Source organism: Rhinoderma darwinii, chromosome 10 (assembly GCF_050947455.1).
Source record: "Rhinoderma darwinii isolate aRhiDar2 chromosome 10, aRhiDar2.hap1, whole genome shotgun sequence".
NCBI classification, from domain to species: Eukaryota; Metazoa; Chordata; class Amphibia; order Anura; family Rhinodermatidae; genus Rhinoderma; species Rhinoderma darwinii.
Genome location: NC_134696.1, coordinates 28,515,044 through 28,528,146, shown reverse-complemented (window position 1 = coordinate 28,528,146; position 13,103 = coordinate 28,515,044). Strand labels below are relative to the sequence as shown.

Below are 13,103 nucleotides of genomic sequence, written 5' to 3'. Positions count from 1 at the left end.
ACATTGTTGTAATTAACTACATATTTGCTTTAGCTCCTTTTCAATGCCTGAAAGTTAAAAAAAAGAAAAATAGCGAGTATAACTATAAACAATAAACTATAAACTGGTTGTTAGTATTCCCTCCCCCTGTACATAATGGTTGGTTCCGTCGTCATGGTGACGCGTTGTGTCAGTTCCTCTCCCGGGAAGCTGCTGGCCTGGAAGACGTAGAAACTTTTATAAGATACAACTTCTAGGACTTCATATTTCCAGGTAACTTTATCACAGGACCTGCTGGGCTGCAGTGTTGTCTGCGTGGCCGCTGCGTAGTTTACATATACAAATCTGTAGTGAAATACAGTCAGATTCCTTTAATCCGGCATCTAATAAATTAGAACGTTTTTTTTGCATCACAAAATTGGAACATGAAGAATGTAACATGAATAGAGAAATCCAAATAGAAAATCCCACTGATCTAAAAAAAAAAAAAAAAGCTGCCATGTTTTCCGTGGCGCTTTTTTTTTGTGCATTTTTTTTTGCTAAAAAACAGCAGCCAGATGCACACGACCGTAACCGTTAATCGGGCCTCAAGCTACAGGTTCTGTTATCCGTATTTGGTTTTGTAATGCCTCTGAGTTGCCTCCGCAACCGTTCCGTGTTACCGTATATTACGGTCCCGTTGTTTCCGTGTGTCATCTCACGGCCTGCATGATCGAATGTCCCAGGAGTTTCCTAGCAACATATCCGCAAAATACGGACAGAACATGGATGGCTTCTGTGTGCTGTCTGTTATTTTCTTGGACCCATAGACCTGTATGGCGGCACGAATTGCCGAAATCTGTGTCAAATCTGATTACATCTAATTCCCATGCAAATTTTTGTTCGCGATGCAAAGTATATCTATGGCATGGGCATGATCCGCGTATAAGGTGAGGTTAGGAGTTTTCGACCTGTAAAAATGTGAGATCTCAGAAATGTAAAGGTAAACAAATGTGCGCTCGGGTGGATGCAACGTTAATAAAAATATCCAGCAAATCCGACGTGAGATGTAATGATGATGATATTGGATGTTACCCATCTTTCCCAAAAATAGACATCACTACAAAACATCTGAATACGTTTTATAACAAGTTGACAGAAGAGAACTACTCAAGGAATTATAGTTACATTTGTATTTTATTTCATATTTTGGGAGATATGTGAAAGCGTTAGCCTAAATGTACACGACCATGCAGGATTTACGGTCAGTAAATACTGCACGGACGGGCCGCGAAGTGTCATCCGCACATTGGACTGTGCGCACAGTGATAAGTATAGGAGCGCGGTCCGTAAATGCAGAAAATAGGACATGTCCTATTTTTTGCGACTCATTTCTACGGCCCGGACACACACCAGTAAATATACGGGAAGGTGTCCGTGGCCGATAGAATTGAATGTGTCAGTATTTTATCCGCAATTACAGATCCGTAATTGCAGATAAAATCTATGGTCGTGTGCATGAGGACTTAGGCCTCATTCACATGGCACAGCCTCATGCAGGTGGTCTGTCCGGCAGCGCGCAGCCCCTAGAAAACACCGCTGATGCACACTGAGGTGCAGATTGCTGGAACTGGGGAAAAATATATGTAAGGCTTTGTTCATATCTGCGTCGGGGTTCCGTTCATGGGTTCCGTTATTTTGGCAGAATCAATAGCGTAGTCGACTTATTGATTCCACCGAAAAAACTGAAACCTTATGGAACGGAGACAAACGGAAACCATTAGCAACGGAAGCATTACCAGTGAAATGAATGGCAATGCAAACGGAAAGCTATGGTTTCCGTTCATGGGTTGCCCTGACGGAAAGGTCTGATGGAACTATGGACGGAAGCCCGACGCAGATGTGAACGAATCCTCATTAATAACTGGCTCAGTAATAGAAAACAGAGGGTGGTTATTAAAAGAGCATCCTAAGAGTAGGTCACAGTTACCAGGGGGGTTCCACAGGGGTCAATATTGGCCTCTGTTCTTTTTAATATGTGTATTAATGACCTTGTAGGGTGTTTATAGAGTATAATTTCAGTATTTGTAGATGATAATAAGCTATGTAAGGTAATCAACACAGAGGAGGAAAATATAATTTTATACAGGGCTTTGGGGAAGCTGGAGGTGCAAGTGGAGGAATGGTAAATTAAGTTTAATGTGGATAAATGTAAGGCTATGCACTTGGGCCATTGAAACAAATTCTACAATTATGTATTAGATAGTAAAGCACTAGGTAAAAACTGCCACAGAAAAAGACTTGGGGATATTGGTGGACAGGAAACGTAACTTTTGCAACCAGTGCCAGGCAGCTGTCGCAAAGACAAATAAAACCATGGGATGCATCAAAGAGTAGATGATTATGACAAGAACATAGTTTTGCCTTTATACAAATCACTAGTCAGACCACACATGGAGTAATGTGGAAGGAAATATTTGACCTGGAACGGGTGCAGATGACGGCGACCAAGGTAATTAAAGGGGTTGTGCACTACCACATAACTGGTGACCTATCCCCCGGATGGGTCATCAGTATGTCATCGGTGCGGGTCCGAAACCTGGACCCCGCACCGATCAGCTGCTCCGGCTGCCACCGGACACCGGATGTCATTGCACAGTAGGCAGTGTTTGGAGTCGGAAGCAGTTGGCTCCGTACATAGCATATCGGCCGTGCTGCCGAACTGCAGCTGTGCCACTATTCTGTGGCCCGGAGCCATCTGCTTCCGGCAGGGACGTCTGGTGCCCGGAGGTGGCTGGAGCAGCTGGTTGGTGGGGGGTCCGGGTGACAGACCCCCACCGATCATATACTGATGACCTATCTGGTGAATAGGTCATCAGTTGTTCGGTAGTGGAAAGCCCCTTTAAGGGAATGGGTGGATTGCCATACCAAGAAAAGTTATCAAGATATATGGGAAAGGGGAGAGGAGGGAATATCTGCTATAACTGAAATTAAAATATAACCTTTATTATGTGTACATTATAAAAGAAGAAAGTACGTAAGGGTGAATTGGTGACCCTAACAAATGGAGGGTTGGATGTCCCCTGGTTTGAACCAACCTGAGTGGATTATTGATCAATACTTTTTCTGATAAATATTACCCTTATGTATTTCACGCATGTGAACTAATTAGGGAGGAAAAAATTAGCCCGACTGTAGGTGTATTATACTTTGGAGGGATAGGGTGAACGGTCCCTTGTGGACACCCTATGTGTAAATTAGATAACCCACTGAATAATTTAAAGTTCCAATGTGAGTGGAACTGTGTTTGAAATAGTTCAAGTGATTCTAGGAGGGGTAAAGACAAATAATAGTTGGCTCTCAATGATACAGTTAGTGGTAACACATTATTAAATGGTGGCGCAGGGGCACAGTCAGCTAATAGTTGGCAGTGGTTAGAACGGCATGTGTGAATGCCAGCGTTCTCCCGGATGCTCAGTATATTAGACGTATTTATTGTTGACTGTGTGCTTGCGTGGCCAAATATATGTACATGGTAGCTCTTTCTGAGCAAGTTCACATGCTACCTATTAATTCTAAGGAAGGCGCCAGCCAGATAAGTGTGTAATTACGTGAGAGCGGCTAACATTAGTGCCGCTCAGCTGGGCTACACTGTGACTTCGGTCACTGATGCAGTAGACCGGACAGTGTAGATGCTGACAGCGTAGGTGGCTATTTCAAAGCTGCCCCACTGATGTGTAATGCAAGTTCGGCCGCTGAATTCATTGAACCGAATTGGAGGAGGCAAGCAGAGGATACCAGCGTTCACGGCTGTTTAATGCCGCCTCGCTATGCTATCCTGTGCTTCCGGTCATCGATTCAGATGAACCGGATAAGAGCAGTGCTGGCTGCAGATACCAACATAGGCGGCTGTATTGGATGCCGTTATGCTGGGCTGTATCATTTGTCTGGTCACTGCATTCAGTGAATCGGACGTGGGCAGAGTCTATTGTATCCCTCAATGTGGAAACTTTCCCTACCTAACAGTCGGGCTCGTCCCGACGCGCGTTTCGCCGAATCTCTTCTAAGGGTTATGTTCACACGAGGGCGTCCGTAACGGCTGAAATTACGGGGATGTTTCAGCCTGAAAATATCCCCGTAATTTCAGCCGTAACGGCATGTGCAGGCGCTTGAACGCCGCGTCAATTACGGACGTAATTGGCGCTGCTATTCATTGGAGTCAATGAATAACGGCTCCAATTACGGCCAAAAAAGTGACAGGTCACTTCTTTGACGCGGGCGTCTATTTACGCGCCGTCATTTGACAGTGGCGCGTAAATATACGCCTCGTGTGAACAGACAAACGTCTGCCCATTGCTTTCAATGGGCAGATGTTTGTCAGCGCTATTGAGGCGCTATTTTCGGACGTAATTCGGGGCAAAAACACCCGAATTACGTCCGTAATTAGTGCGTGTGAACATACCCTTAGGGGCGGGGACACCGTGTTCCAAGAAAAGTTATCATACTTGGGGCTGTTCAGTTTGGAAAAAAGATGGGTCGGGGCGATCTAATTACAATGTACAAATACATGAATGCACAGTACAGAGATATTTCTAATGATCTATTAATACCTAGGCCTGTAACAATAGCAAGTGGGCATCCTATACGTCCAGAGGAAAAAAGGCCTCACCATCGTCACAGACCAGGGTTCTTTACTGTAAGAGCAGTGAGACTATGGAACTCTCTGCCACAGGATGTTGTGATGGTTGATTCATTAAAAAAAGTTCAAGAAGGACCTCGATGCCTTTCTTCAAGGATATAATATTTCAAGTTATATGTGCTGGATTCTGGTGATGGGATGTAAATCCTGTGATATATTCTGATTCATTTACAATTGGAGTCAGGAAGGAATTTTCCCCCTAATATGGGGCAATTCACATCCACCTCATGTGGGTTTTTGCCTCCCTTTAGATCGGCAGGATTATAGGTTGGACTTGATGGACTTGTGTTGTTTTTTTTTTTTAACCTTATTACTATGTAACAATGAATATAATTGTCTTCCTTGATTAATTTCACTTCGTACAGGTGACTATTATTTTAAGAAATATGTCTTTAAATATGGAGGATTCAATTGCTTTCGAAAGTTCACAAGATGAAGCAGAGATGATGTCTTATTTAGAAGAGGAAAACCTAGCAGATGACCTCTGGACTCAGCAGGAGCAAATGAAAGGTGCGAGGATGTGACGTGTTCAGAGCTTTGTATACGTTTTTTTTTACATTTCTGCAGGGCATATGGGCATCATAGATGTGGGTCTCCCCACTCAAGATCCATTTCTAGTAGCCAGACTGGAAAGCCGCAGCAAAGAGCGAGTCCTGGTCTGGCAGACTCCACATCACCATGTATTACAATCAGTCCTATTCAACTGGTCTGGAGAAGCTAGCTTTTTAAATAGGGGTTGTCCAGTTTTGGCAACCCCTTTAATCATTATTAAAAAGTGACTACACTTTCATCAAACTTTTGTTTGTCATATCAAAAGTTTAGATCGGTGGGGGTCCGGGTGCTGAGACCCCCACCGTCACTCACGCTCAGCGGAGAGCTTTGCACCTTCGGATGTCATCAGCGCTCCTGAATATGGCTCACATACAATGTCTATGTGAGCAGTCTTCAGCCTGGCAGGGAGCGCCGATCACAGCTGAAGGTGCAAAGTGCTCAACTGAGCGTTTCTGTTCCTTTGTTTCAGTGACGGTGGGGGTCTCAGCACTCGGACCCTCACCTCTCCGTACTTTTGATATGTCTCTATGACATTTTAAAAGTTTGATGAAAGTGCAGCTACTCTTTAAACATCATCTGTGAGCTAGCCTGGATTCTGGACTTCTAGCTGTTACCTGCACTGATACATTGTAGCAAACTTTGAGTACATGAAAAAGATTTGCACTACTAACGTATTTCTTACAGAGGATTTCTCAGAATGGATATATTGTATCCACCTCTCAGTATTAGGCCTAGGTCACACAGTTTTTTGACGCGGAAACCACGTTGAAATCCGCACCAAAAAACGTCTGAAAACGCCTTCCATTGATATCAATGGGAGGCAAAGGCGTTTTTTCCACTTTTAACATGCCGCAGTTAGGCATCTGACCTCCCATTGAAATCAATGGGAAGCAGAGAAAGCGTTTTTTGCCCACTGCTCTCAATGGCCGCGGGTGAAAAATGCTGCAAAAATTGTGGCAATAAGTTGCAGGCAGGTCAAAATCTGACTCAAAATTCCTGAAGGAATTTTGAAGCACATTTTTCTGCCTGCAAAAAAACTGTGTATGAACAAGGCCTTAAAATTCAAGGAATTTTAAGGCACATTTTTGAACTGCCAGCGTTGTTCCTAACGCATTTAATGCACGAACCGTGGACAGAATATGCCGCAAAATGCTAAAAAACGAGCGCTGCAGGTTTTTTCTGCCTCCCATTGATTTCAATGGGATGTCATGGGTGGAAATTGCTTCTGCAAAGAGCATGTCGCTTTATTTTTCCACAATGTGCCAGAAGCCGCCCAGGAAAAAACGTCTCTTCCTCCCATTGAAATCAATTGATGGGCGATTTGGGACGTTTTTTTTTACGCTGATTTGACGCGGTTTCTGTGTCAGAACCAGCTCCAAAAAACTCTGTGTTAACTGATCCTTATATCTGGACAGGTTTTCAGCCCAATTACCTAGCACATAAAGCTATGGGGCCCCAGAATTCCTGTTCTCAATATGTTCCTTGTAAATTATTATTATGTATGGGGGCAGCCTGACAGTAGACATTGAGAGAAAGGAGGATCGGGCATGCTGGATTTCAACAAATCTGATCCTTTGTTTCCCAGACGCCTCTGTTTCCCCAATGGTAATAAACATGCATGCTTGGCCGATCCAGTGTGCATGTTTATTGGGGTGTTGTTGGGGGAGATAAGCATTCCACTGACCGTTGTCTCATGTGACCCCAATGTTTATATTGCATGCACCAGATAAGGATGGAGAACAATTAAGCCGCCATACCTAATGCATCGGGCATTCATGTCCTCTGAAACTTTAGTTGCCTGCCTTCTATAAATATGCATTGTATTAGATGTTTACTTTCCATTTTCTTCAGCCGCACCTCTGCAGCGTATAATTAGGTGTTTATTCATGCAGTCTATTGCTTGTTTTCTCCTTGAAGATGATGAATATACTTTTGGAGACACAACAGAAAAAAATCAGTTTGAAGACGCAGCTGATGAAATAAATGACAGCTTCGATTCTGAATCTAACCGGTAAGCAGGGCCAGGTCCGGCCCCGTGTCTCCTCTTGTCATTTATCTAGGGAATGCATTATGATTGCTATGATTTCACCATAGGGTTTATGCTGCACAGGGGAATACAGATAGCAAACAATGACCATCCAATGCTTGTTTTATGCTTTTTTTATGCAGTCGTCAGAGCATTAAACTGGTGAAATAGATTGAATTTTCTTAGGGGATTGTTCTGAGCGTAGGTTGGCCTATTTATTTCTTTAAGTTGAAGAGGAACTACTAAATGAGCTGTTTTTGCTGAAGCGTTACGACGGTGACAGGCGATACTAGACGAGATTTAGAGCTGGCAGCGCAATGGAATAGCTCGATAAATAGCGTATATGGTAGAAAAACATGCAAAATGGAAATAATGAGTTCATTTTATAAGACATAATGGGATATTTCGGAGGACACCGGCACAAAAGTAAGCTATGCTATACATTTAAATTGATCCTCCAGGAAAAAAATACTGTGTAAACTATAGCGACCAATCGGAGACTGAGTATTTTCAGAAATTCAGTCTAAGAACGAGCACGTTTATGACTTTGTACTGTAGATTTTATACAACTAAGTTCTCAGAAATTACTGTGTCTTACAGAATATAAATAATTTTCACATTTTCATGGCTGGTGTTTTTCTTAACCCCTTTGGGGACACAGCCAATTTAAAAAAAAATATTTTGGTTTTTCCATCGTCGCATGCCAAGAGCCATTTGAGTTTGTAACTTTTTTGATTTTCCACCGACATAGCCGTATGAGGGCTTCTTTTTTGAGTTGTAGTCTTTAATGGTACCATATAATGTACTACATAATGTACTGGGAAGCTAAAAATAATTATTTGGGGAGGGGACAGCAGTTCTACCATCGTTCTTTGAGTTTCGTTGTTACGGTAAAAACACAGTGTTAACTTAATTCCAGAATTAATTAATATGATTACAGTGATACCAAATGCAGATTTTTTTCTTTCCTGATGTACAACTTTTACAGAAAACTATTTGTTACAAAAAAAAAATTTTTTGTGTTGCCATATTCTAAGACGCATAACTTTTTATTTTTCCATCAATGGGGTGGTGTGAGCGCTTCTTTTTTGCGGGCGAGCTGTAGTTTTTATTGGTACATTTTTGATAACTTTTTATAAATATTTTTGTTGGAAGCGAGGTGACCAAAAAACACCAATGCTTGTAAAAAATGTTTATTGCCCACAGTGTTCACTTGGCGGGTTCAATAATGTGATATTTTACTAGTTCAGACTTTTACAGACGCGACAATACCAATTAGGTTTATTTTTTTATTGCTTAAATATTTGTTTATTTTTAAAAATGGAAAATGTTTTTTTTTGTTTTTTTTTTAAATTTGAAACCAGCCGGTTATCTTTACAGTAATAAAATATTTCTGCATATGTGTTTTCCTCACATTTAGGTCCAGTGAACAGTATACTGATCAGGATGAGATGATAAAAGGTACAAGACATGTCGATAAAGTTCGGGCCTTCAGACTACGTAAAAAACTAGACCAGCTGGACAGTTTTCAACAGGAGAAAGAATTAATGATCCAGAAAGTCAGGTTTGTTTCCGTACAGTTTACAACAGCGGAGATTATGGTCTGGAAGCCGTAACTATATTCTGTGTGATAATGCGATGCAACTGCAACTAATAAAATTCTGTTGACATTTCTTGGGAATCCTTACGGTAATCTCAGCTGAATTCAGGCCTCATTATAAAGATTGACATCTACGCTTACACAAGTAACTTCAGGCTGAAAGTACAACACTTGTACAACACTTTGGAACAAAGTATAATATACTGAAAAGTTGGAGTAAACTCAGACACATTTAGGCGTTCTTTGCTCGTTGCAGTTCCGTGTGGCATCAGTGTTTGGTGCGTGGCTGCGTGTTTTTTGCACGTATGGCATCGTTATGACACTTGGTTCTGATGTTTATAAACAGACCCCATTGACTAGCATAGGTCTGTGTGACGTGCGTGAGTTTCACGCGCATATCACGGACGTGAACTACGCTTGTGTAAATAAGGCCTTATTAAGAGGAAAAAGCCTCTTATTAAATGTGTCGCATCTTACGGCCAGACCGTGCACTACAATAGTGCACAACAACCACGGCCATGCGCCGGACATTCCTTCCCTTCAGCCAAATAGAACAAAACAACCACATTCATACTCACCCGAGCGCTCCTCTTCACTCCTCTGGCTCCTTCATCCTTCTAGCAGAGCTCATACAAGGACCTGACGGCGAGCAGCGCCAAGCCCTTATATGCGATGCAGCACTTCAACGTCATCAGTTTTGTGTTGCCTACAACGTCCTCACTCTGCCTGGCATCAGGTCCTTGTGTGTGCGGTGCTGGAGTGATGAGGGAGCCGGAGGGGAGAAGAGAAGCCGTTCATTGAGTATAATTTTTTTATTTATTTAATTGTCTAATTGAAGGGTAGGGAGGTGGCATAGTATGGGCCCAGCACGAGCCTCTACCTTGCTATGCCCCATAGAGCGAAATCTACACTAGCTAAAAGTCCACTATAATTTTCTTGGGTAAATTATAATAAATTGATTGGGCTGCGGTGGCCACACCCCTTTTACACGAGACCGCACACCCTTTCCATGAAAGCGGCGAGGGTGGCGACGGTTCGGTAAATTACCCCCATAGAGTCTAGAATTAGGTAGTTAACATCAACATGGTACATAGTAACATAGTATAGTTGAAAAAACTCACATGTCCATCAAGTTGAGATGATCATGATGTGGATGAAGGGAAGGGGTAGGAATACTCTTTAGAATTTTATTTCCGTCTGATCCAGAAGGCAAAAAAAGAAAAACGCCATATGGCATGAGCCAACCTGCCCTAAACTGGAAAAATGTCCATCCTGATTCCAAGTCGATCAGACTGAATCCCCATTCAAGCAAGAATTCTTTATATTTACATAAGTATTGATGTTCATCTGCTCAAAGAAATGTTCAACATTTTTCTGCTGGGGCCTCACCAGCTTGAACAATGTGATGCCTTACCACGCATGGTCGAAGTCCACGGCAAAATTGTAAAAATTGCTCAATTTACCTTTTACTGGTCTTCTAAACCCTGTATAGCATTACAATAAAGCCCCCAAGGAGGCTCTTATGTTGCCAAACCAAAGATTGATGCAGCCAGAGAAAAGCCTGTGCAGTTTATAATCCCTACTGTCAAAACGGTCTCCCCGGCTGTACCTCAATAACAACAGCTAGGGGGCACCACACAGTTTGAGTAGCACTAATCTAATCCTTTCTAGGGGTATGTGCACACAACACACAAACTCAAAAACGTCTGAAAATACGGAGCTGTTTTGAAGGGAAAACAGCTCCTGATTTTCAGAAGTTTTTTGAGCAACTCACGTTTTTGCGGCGTCTTTTACGGCCGTTTTTGGTACTGTTTTTCTATGGAGTCAATGAAAAACAGCTCCAAAAACGTCTCAAGAAGTGAGATGCACTTCTTTTTCGTGGCCGTTTTTTTATGGTCCGTCGGAACAGAACGCTGTTTTTCCTATTGAAATCAATGAGCAGATGTTTGGAGGCATTCTGCTTCTGATCTTTCGGACGTTTTTCGGGCGTTTACTCCCCGAAAAATGAACAAAAATAAGCCGTGTGAACATACCCTAAACCGTCACCTTTTTCTGTGACCAGCTCCGGCAGTAGACTGTTCCACAGATTTACAGCTACTATGGTAAAAATTACTTGTCTCTGGAGATTGAACCTTTTTTTCTCCAGACGCAGAGCGTCTTTTGAGGGGATTTTCATTCACCATATGTTTGATATGGGCCTTTAATATTCTTATATGGATTTATCCCCCCCTTGGACTTGTTTACTCAAGATTAAATAAATGTAATTCTTTTAATCTTTCCTCATAACTTAGATTCTCCATGCCCCTTATTCGCTTCGTTGCTCTTCTTTGTATTGTTTCCAACTCCAGGGCATCATTTCTATGAACTGGAGCCCAGAACTGGACTGCATATTCTAGATGAGGCCTCACTAATGCTTTGTAAAGTGGTAATATTACATCCCTGTCCCGCGAGTCCATGCCTCTTTTAATACACGACAATATCCTGCTGGCCTTAGAAGCAGCTGATTGACATTGTGCTGTTATTTAGTCTATGATCTGCACCCAGATCCTTATTTACAAGGTGCATTCAGATTATTAGTAGCCAGATGCATACATTTTCATTGATCCACATTGGATTTAAAAAGCAGCCTCTTTGTGTAGTATTCTGACAATTGCCTTCCACTGCTCAAGATAAGTGGAGTAGTACTTAATGCATAGAGGGAGATAGTTTTTTTTCCCCAGCTGTTTATTTAAATGTATTTAGATGTATATAACATCTATATTATATTAAATGCATTTCCCACAGTTCTTAAATTTGCAACCTTTATATTTTTAGGGTGGGTGCTTTATTTCAGTTTTTCATTGTCTTCCGTTTGAGCTAGCAAAACACTGTATCCCATTACTACTGACTGAGGGAAATTCTCATCCATCACATTTTGTGCTCGAGCTGTAATTGTCAGTTTTGTTATAGCATGATAGTCAAATCTTGCAGTATGAAGCTTCATTTTTGGTGAAATTATATGTTAAAGGGGTATTCCCAGAATCAACAGTTGTCGTCTATCCACTACTATCCACTACTGGGATCCCCACGATCACTAGAACGGAGGTTCTGAGCCCACCGTTCCTCCTCACCCCACTGCAATGGAGAGGAGCTTGAATGGAGCGGTGGTTGAGCATGTGACCTGCCGTTCCATTCAATGCCTATGAGATAGCTGTACTGAGTTATCTCCGTCAGTCCCATAGAATTTGGATGGAGCGACACCGCACATGCTCGTCCGCCGCTCCAATGAAAGTGCAGTCAGAAGTAATGGGGGGCTCAGGGACCCTGTTCTAGTGATCGGTGGGAGGTACTAATATTTATAAATTTTTAATCTTTCGCAACAGGGAACAACTGAAGGCTTGCTGGGAGAGAATCAAGTCACTGGAGCAACAGAAGTCTAGTGTGGAAATGGATATTCAGAATGAACAGAAGAGTTATAACATGTAAGCTAGTACATTCATATCCGAAAACTACAGAATAGAGTCCTGTGTGGGACTCCTTTACTAGTCCTGTACCCATCCCCGCACTTTAAGACCTGTATCTGAATCCCAAGTTGCAGATAATCTGTATACAAAAGTTAGCAAGTATACCAGCCGAAAACTTGACTGTACCCTGGCAACAATGGTTGCCAATCTGTTATTTTCTTGCCTGAGATCTGCTCTGCAAATACTATACTTAATAAGGTGGATGCCCCCTTGTTATAGTTACAGTCCTGTGTATAAATAGGTCATTAAACAGATTTCTTTACTGACCAATCATGTATTTATACATAGTTATTAGGTCACCCCCTAAGCCCTCTATTTGATCATCTTTCTGAATACTGCAGTCCACCTATTCCATTTATTACTTTGGTTGCCTGCCTTTGAACCTGCCCCAGCTCTGCTATGTCTTTTTTGTACATTGGTGCCCAGAACTGTACACGATATTCCATATATTGTGTGAATAGATATCTATGCCCTTTTTCATGGTTGTTTGCCTCGGCAGCAGCTGCCTGACACTAATTGCAGCAGTTCTGTTTACTATCAACTAATATCCCCAAATATTTTATCATTTAAATTTTACTTATTTTTTTCCCATTTAGTACGTAATGGGGACATGTGAATATCTTAATACAGGTTTCTGCTGCAGACCGCACTATTCTTTACATTGGTCTAGTTTGTAGTGGAGGCAGACATTTGTAAACTGGACACTTATTCGCAACAATCATAAGCTAACTAAATTTTTTTGGAACTGGGATTTCTGTTATATCA

At 42.0% G+C, this 13,103-nt stretch overlaps 1 protein-coding gene across 2 annotated transcripts in view; it reads left to right on the top strand.

The window, feature by feature from the left end:
* The first annotated feature begins 168 nt into the window (after nucleotides 1–168).
* The window catches only part of CFAP74 (cilia and flagella associated protein 74), a 109,110-nt gene continuing 96,175 nt past the window's right edge, over nucleotides 169–13,103 (top strand). For both annotated transcript variants that reach the window (XM_075839640.1, XM_075839641.1), the window contains exons 1-5: nucleotides 169–252; nucleotides 5,023–5,167; nucleotides 7,127–7,220; nucleotides 8,656–8,799; nucleotides 12,198–12,296. In XM_075839640.1, the coding sequence (XP_075695755.1) occupies nucleotides 5,044–5,167; nucleotides 7,127–7,220; nucleotides 8,656–8,799; nucleotides 12,198–12,296 (461 nt within the window). In that variant the 5' untranslated portion in view covers nucleotides 169–252; nucleotides 5,023–5,043. The remainder of the gene's footprint in view (nucleotides 253–5,022; nucleotides 5,168–7,126; nucleotides 7,221–8,655; nucleotides 8,800–12,197; nucleotides 12,297–13,103) is intronic.